The 6,964-nt window shown below is 36.4% G+C and overlaps 1 protein-coding gene across 1 annotated transcript; it reads left to right on the top strand.

Annotated features, from left to right (window-relative positions):
- Nucleotides 1-2,242: 2,242 nt before the first annotated feature.
- Nucleotides 2,243-4,979, top strand: LOC148741863 (uncharacterized). The gene is made up of 5 exons (XM_088728578.1): nt 2,243-2,547; nt 2,653-2,751; nt 3,053-3,226; nt 3,537-3,644; nt 3,974-4,979. Exons 1-5 carry the CDS (start codon nt 2,395-2,397, stop codon nt 4,070-4,072), a joined length of 633 nt encoding a protein of 210 aa, XP_088584704.1. The 5' UTR covers nt 2,243-2,394; the 3' UTR covers nt 4,073-4,979.
- Nucleotides 4,980-6,964: the final 1,985 nt, after the last annotated feature.

The raw sequence follows: 6,964 nt of genomic DNA, 5'->3' as shown, positions 1-6,964 counted from the left end.
CATGATCCTTAGCCTTTACTGGACGACTTAAAGATTAATTTTTAAGACGCTGACTCCTTTTCACGCACATAAAGTCAAACTGAGTGAACACAATCAGATAAACCCGAAAGTGATATCAATTTTGCAACTCTTGTGTTTGATAAACTATGATACATATTATGAAGTGCTTGTTGTCACACTCTTCTTCCGCTGATCGTCTAAGTTAGAACGGAACTTTAACGTACATGGAATACTAATGGACGCTTTACCAAAACCGGATATCTACACGTTTACCGGTGAAAATGAAAAATAATTGTTAATGCATCGATTGAGGAAAACAAAGATTAGAACATAGTTTTCCCGGACATGCTTTCAAGGGAATGGTATTATTAACTTAAAGATAACACTAAACAATTAGATACAGGATGGGGGTGTTTTGTCAGCTGTTTCTCGCCCAGTATTCAGAAATTCAAGTTAAAGCGACCATTTGACCGTTTAATATTTTCTAGCCCGCGCAAACGCCACGATTTTCAAGCAAACGCTGGGATACACTTAAGAAAGTCATGAATGTCTCGTTTGTGTTCTGTAGCAGCGACTAGCATTCTACACGAACAGGCAAACCGTGCGTGAACAGTTCAGGGTACAGATGCGCTCTGTTTTTATTTATCATTTCTGTGTTTTTTTTTTTTTTTTGTGAGAGGTCGTCGTCAGGTCACATATGGTTTTTACACCGTCATAACCTATTTCGTATTATATCAGGAAGAAAGAGATCATCCGTTCACGATATTCAAAGCCAATTTTCTCTCTCTTCGGAAGGTAAATTATTTATAACGAACGACAAAATTCAATGGATAAAATTGAAGTAATTTGTTCATGTAGCGTCAAGTCCCCAAATGGGATACATTGCTCATGTTTTTAATTAGGTTACTCCCCTTGACGTATCCTTATTTTTACTGAGAAGAGTGACAAAGTACAAATACATCGCATATTAGCAATCAAGGGCCTAAACCCATAAACTAATGACCCATTTCCGGTGATAACGGCTGTTTTCGTCTCTCAACTGACGTGAAAATGAACAGTTACGTCAACACAGAAGTCGCATCATAAATATATCAAGTGATCACTGAACCCGTAAGGGCCCCGTGCGCGCTTTGACAAAAACAATTCAAAGATGCCTTTAGCCAGACACCGCACAGATTATCTATCGGTGATGATACACAGCAATAAAATTGCATCTCTCATTCTCCTTGTTTTCTTCTAAGCTCTATGACGAAATAACATACGTCAAATATTCATTGTCACGCTTTTATTTTTCTTAATCACTACCATCAACGCGACGTTTCTTCCTTTTTTCTCAGGAACCTTAATAAAAGGAGCATTACCATTGTAGAGGCGGAAGCGATAAACGAGATCGGCTTACAAAGAGAAAAGTCAGGATTGTGACTAATTAAATTAAACATCTTCCGGATGCCCTGTTTTCCAGGGGCTTTACAGTTTTTGGGATTTTTGTAAAGCAATGAGTAGAACTTATTTGACACACAGCAAGCACATTCTTAACAATTTATTGATGGAATGTATTGCCATTCTTATTTGCATTGCATTTACACCGTTTCTTTTCTTTTTTACTAAATCTGTGATATGGCATTGGTCTCTCGAAGTCCGCAAAGTGATTACTGCATACCAGACATAAACTACAAAAGGAATTGATACAACAAGGATGAAGTGTTCGCCTGTGAAGGAAGGAACAGTTGACAAGTTCAAAAGATACAAGTTTATGAATTCAAAATGATGTCACCCACGGAACGAATGAACGACGAGTTTAGTAGAGAAACTGAGTCATCCGGAATGTACCTGATAAAAAAAGATCAAGGAAAAGATGATCCAAATCAATAATACAGCTTCCTCTTTGTTCTGTATAAAAGGCAGTTATAACGCGCTTTCCCTTGAACTAATTCTGGACACAACTAGAAAAAACAACGCAAGATTTCGAATCAGAGACGTCTATCTGCCAGAGATACTTAAAAGAGAAAGGTAAGTCGTATGATTATCTTAAAAGAGAACTGACATTCCTCAGCTCCCTCTACCTTCGATGAAAAGACTAAAGTAAAAGTAAGATGTGGTTAATGTTAACAGAATGTATAGTCGCAAACTTTGTTTTAAAGAGGTCTCCAAAGAACACTTCCATAGGCATGTTTTGTCCATTTACAATTCAGCACAGGATATGATTTTACCCATCTTTGCCTCAAATAAGTCTACACAAACAGCAACCATGAACCATTGGGAAGTTATAGACGGATAGGCTACTCAAGCTTTTGAAATCAAAGTTTGTGTAAGAGAATACGAGTGTCGTGTAAAGTGAATCATACTGCAAGACACTACGCTGACGTTTCTAACAATTTGCTTGGCTTACCAGAAATGGAATTCTACAAGTCCTTGTTCGCTGCCCTTTTTATTGTAACTGCAATGAGTTCAGTGACTTGGACAGCTCCGTTAAGTTACCAACCAAGTGATGCTGAAATTGTCATCAGACTGTCACTTATGCGAACAAGAGCTAACGCCACGAAAGAGGTAGGACATCAAAGTATATTTTTATAGTACTTCACCATTAAGCTGCTCGTGAAACGATCCTTACAAAGTTGCTTATTCGGTAAACTATTGCTATTTTATCAACAGATGTTGAAGGTCTACCAATTCATAGCTTCTAACTGGGATCTAAAGGAGACGCCCCTGGCTCTTGGAGTGGCTGACACACCAGTATGTTCGGCAAGTCTGGTAAGTATTGGGAACTTCAAGTTTTTTATCTACTTTAAGTTAGATTAAAAATTTTTAAACTGTTTAACATCACATTTTACTGATCTCTTTTACGCGCACTTCCTGGCTCAGTTTTCAAAATAATTTTTTTAAGCCTGCAAACAGGTGTCTAATACTCAGTAAATTTTTTGACGAAAACTCATTACAGAAATCACCATAGGATGACAAGACGTTTGGCAGAACTTGAGTTTCTGTAAGTCACTAGCACTGTTACATATCTATTAAATATTTGCATAATTTCGGGTTTTTTAATTCTCTTCAGCAAAAAAAAGACAACCTCTCCATTGCTTTTATGCAAGTTTACAACTTCATTCATCCACTATATTTGGCATACTCATATGAAGAAGTTAAAGGATCCCAGCACAAAGTGTTGGCGAGTGCGCTCAAAGACACCAGTTTTCATCTCAATAATACGGTGTGGAGAGTGAGACGCGAGGTAAGTAACTTTTAAAATGAACTATTCCCTCATGAAGGGACTTAAAAACCACCAAGAGTGGACCAGGATGGACCGAGAATGGCTTAAGACTAAACAAAATGGACTGCGAAAAGTCCGAAAATAATTGCGTCGAACGGTTTAATCCTCCCAGATGCGTGAAGAAATTGTCTTTTTTCCTTCACAGAACTCTGACTCAATATTGTTGTACCGCCTCTAAAACTGAATGCTAATGTAATTATAAGTAAGCAGGCCTTTTTTTTTCCGTGTATAAATATGAAAAAACTGATGTTTATGTTTTCTTGAATCGCAGATAAAGAAAACTGGCTCTTCAATTCCCACTGTTCAACACATCTCAGAGGCGAGCCTGGATCATTACAGTAGAACATATTTACAGGCAATGGTCGATAGCAAACGTGTGGTAAGAGAAAAATAATATCACTGTGGGATATATGCATTTCTTTAACTGTAAGATCAGATGGAATCTAAGATTTGAAATTTTCAATGATCTTTGAAACCTAAGAGACTCTTAATGTTGTCAAGGCCTGGACTATCGAGACAGTCCGCAGGTGTTATTTTCAATATGTTCCTTGCATGCATCATTTAACTTTCAAGGTACTTAATTTTAGCATATTGCAAAGATAGTTATAATTTTTAACACCATCACAGTAACAACTTTAAAAGAGCAATATTGAATATAAATGTACGAAGTGTTAATCAATAATATCCTTTTTTTTTTCTTTTCTGCAGAGCTTAACCATAACTGACGATGTGGTGAAGACTTACAGGAACTATGTCATTCTGTACACATTGAAAGATGTTCTCACTGACGTGTTGACTTGCATCTAAAGCTATTTATGTGACTGAACGAAATGCTCTCTGGCAGAGCAAATTATTCACTTATGACTTGCATTGGAAGATATCTCTTTATATTTACGTATTTAAAGATTTGCTTTTTAGAAATTCATCTTAGGAAACCGAACAAGAAACTCAAAACTTGTTCAACGATTTAACAAGAGTACTGCCCAACAAAGCGATAGTTATAAATTGAGGAGAACAGGAATTGAAGCTTTTTAAGATTTTAATTCGACTATCATTTTCCATAAAATAGCAATTCTTAGGAGGCACAAAAGAAAGAAATGACTCGAAAAGAATGATTCTATGAAATGATTCGAAAAGTACCTTACAGTGGAGGGCACCTTTGTCCTGACTTAGTCTTTCTGAGCCTCTTGTTCTTGAATCGACTGCGTGCTCTGTAAAATAGAAAGAAATATTTTTAGTAGTCCATATTGAGACTGTTATTCACCGTGTTACTGATGATAATCAGTGTATATGTTGATCATTTAAAGATTTACTTTTACGATAGAAAGTGTAGCTGTACACGATATATTGTTAAATTAACAATAAAGTGTTAGAAAATTGAAATTCAAAGTGTGGCCTATTTTTCCAACAAAATGTTGTACATTACTGTGAAAGCCTTACTTTCTCTCGTTCACAACTGAAAAAAAAACAAACATACGAGCGAAAAGCAATATGCATTCAGATTTGAGACAACCAACAAAGATAATGACAAAATAGAAGCTTGACTTCTCTGAAATTTAGTCATCATTTCGAGTATTTTCATGGGCAATTACTGTTCATTTCCATGCCTCGATCCTCAAGATCACACGAAGGATTGGCAGACTTTTAATAAACCACACTACTATTTAAAGTACTCAAGTCGATTACCTTTGGGTAGTTAACGGCTACAAACAGAAAAAAAGAGCAATCCACTTCCTGTAATAAATGCCACTTTTCTCAATCAAGTCAAATAGACATAAAGTTAAGTCGATACGGGATTTATCTTCTTGATCATTTATACTTCATTTCATTTACTTATATAAACTTGTCTATTTATCGATCTATATGCCTATTTTCATTAAAAGAAATGTTATTTATGTGGTGCCTTACATAAAGAGAAAACCTATCTCTAAGTTGGGAAATAAGAAGCAGAACTTATGTCATACATAACCAAGAAAAGGTGTTCCTAGAATTGAAACAAGATCTAAAAATAGAGAAACGAATGATAAATCGAAAATATAGAAAGCGCAGACTCCTTAACACGCAGATAAAGTCAAACTGAGTAAACACATATGGATACGTATGATGCACGATCCTCGCAGTAGAGAGCGCTATTTATGCAATAGCGAAAATCAGACCTGAAAAAAATCAGGCCTGTACGGGATTCGAACCACTGACCTCTGCTATACTAGTGCAGCGCTCTACCAATTGAGCTAACAAGCCAACTGGGAACAGGCCGTTAAGTTGATTCGTAATAAACCTGTGATGATAAATCAGATACAATGAATATATGAAGTTCATATATTTGGATAAGTCATCAATTTTGCAACTCTTCTCTTTGATAAATTATGATACATGTCATGAAGTGCTTGTTGTCACACTCTTCTTTCGCTGATCGTTTAAGTAAGAACGGAACCTTAACGTACATGGAGGTTATGAACGCTTTACCAAAACCGGATATCTACACGTTTACCGGTGAAAATGAAAAAAGATTGTTGATGCATCGATTGAGGAAAAGAAAGATTAGAAAATAGTTTTCCCGGATATGCTTTCAGGGGAATGGTATTGTTAACTTAAAGGTAACACTAAACTATTAAACATAAGAAAGGATTGTCTTGTCAGCTGTTGATCGCCCAGTATTCATAACATCAAGTTAAGACAACCATTTGACCTTTTAATATTTCCAGCACGCACAAACGCCATAATTCTCATGCAAAGGGTGGGATACACTTAAGAAAGTCATAATTGTCTCGTCTGTGCTTTGTAGCAGCGACTAGCACACTAACGAACATCTCGTGAATAGTACAGGGTACAGATGCGCTCTGTTTATATTTATCATAACTGTGTTTTTTTTCATGAAGGTCGTCTTCAGGTCACATATGGTTTGTCGCCGTTATAATTTATTTTTTGATTAAATCAAGAAGGAAGAAATCATCTGTTCGCGATATTCGAAGTCAATTCTCCCTTCCTTGGGATGGTAAATTGTAAATATCGAACAACAACATTCAAAGAATGAAATTGAAGTCGTCTGTTCATGTAACGTCAAGTCACCAAATGGGATATTTTGCTCATGACTTTAATTTAGATAACTGCCTCTTGACGTATTCCTTATTACTGAGAAGAGTGACAAAGTACAAACACATCGCATATCAGCAATCAAGTTAAGGACATAAATCCGTAAACTAATGACCCATTTCCGGTGATAACGGCTGTCTTGGTCCCTGCGACAACACAGAAGTCGCATGGTAAATATATCAAGTGATCATTTAACCTAAGGGCCCCGCACGCCCTTGAATAAAAAACATTTCAAATATGCGTTCAGCTAAACACCAGACACATCATCTACAGATGATGATACAAAACAATAAACCATGGTATGTCTCATTCTCGTTATTTTCTCTTAAGCTCTATAATGATAGAAGATTCGTCAGCTATTTGTTGTCACGCTTTCACTTTTCCTGATTGCAGCTATGAACGCAGCTTTTCTTCCTTTCTTCCCAGGAACCTTGATAGAGCATTACCATTAAGGAGACGGAAACGATAAACGAGATCGACTTGCAAAGAAAAAAATCAGGATTGTGATCAATTAAATTAAAGATCTCTCGGATGCCCTCTTTTTCAGGGGCTTTTATGGTTTCGGGATATTTGTAAACCGATAAATAGAATTTAGTTGACCAAAAG

The sequence above is a fragment of the Stylophora pistillata genome, chromosome 1 (assembly GCF_964205215.1).
Source record: "Stylophora pistillata chromosome 1, jaStyPist1.2, whole genome shotgun sequence".
NCBI classification, from domain to species: Eukaryota; Metazoa; Cnidaria; class Anthozoa; order Scleractinia; family Pocilloporidae; genus Stylophora; species Stylophora pistillata.
The sequence above is the reverse complement of the archived record's forward strand: the minus strand, read 5'-3'. Positions and strand labels throughout refer to the sequence as shown.

Bases quoted from the DNA above. Each gene is read 5' to 3' on its own strand.
- LOC148741863 (XM_088728578.1), top strand. From the start codon at position 2,395: ATGGAATTCTACAAGTCCTTGTTCGCTGCCCTTTTTATTGTAACTGCA. The intron at 3,227-3,536 runs GTAAGTAACTTT...CTTGAATCGCAG, and splicing joins TGTGGAGAGTGAGACGCGAG to ATAAAGAAAACTGGCTCTTC. The intron at 3,645-3,973 runs GTAAGAGAAAAA...TCTTTTCTGCAG, and splicing joins TGGTCGATAGCAAACGTGTG to AGCTTAACCATAACTGACGA.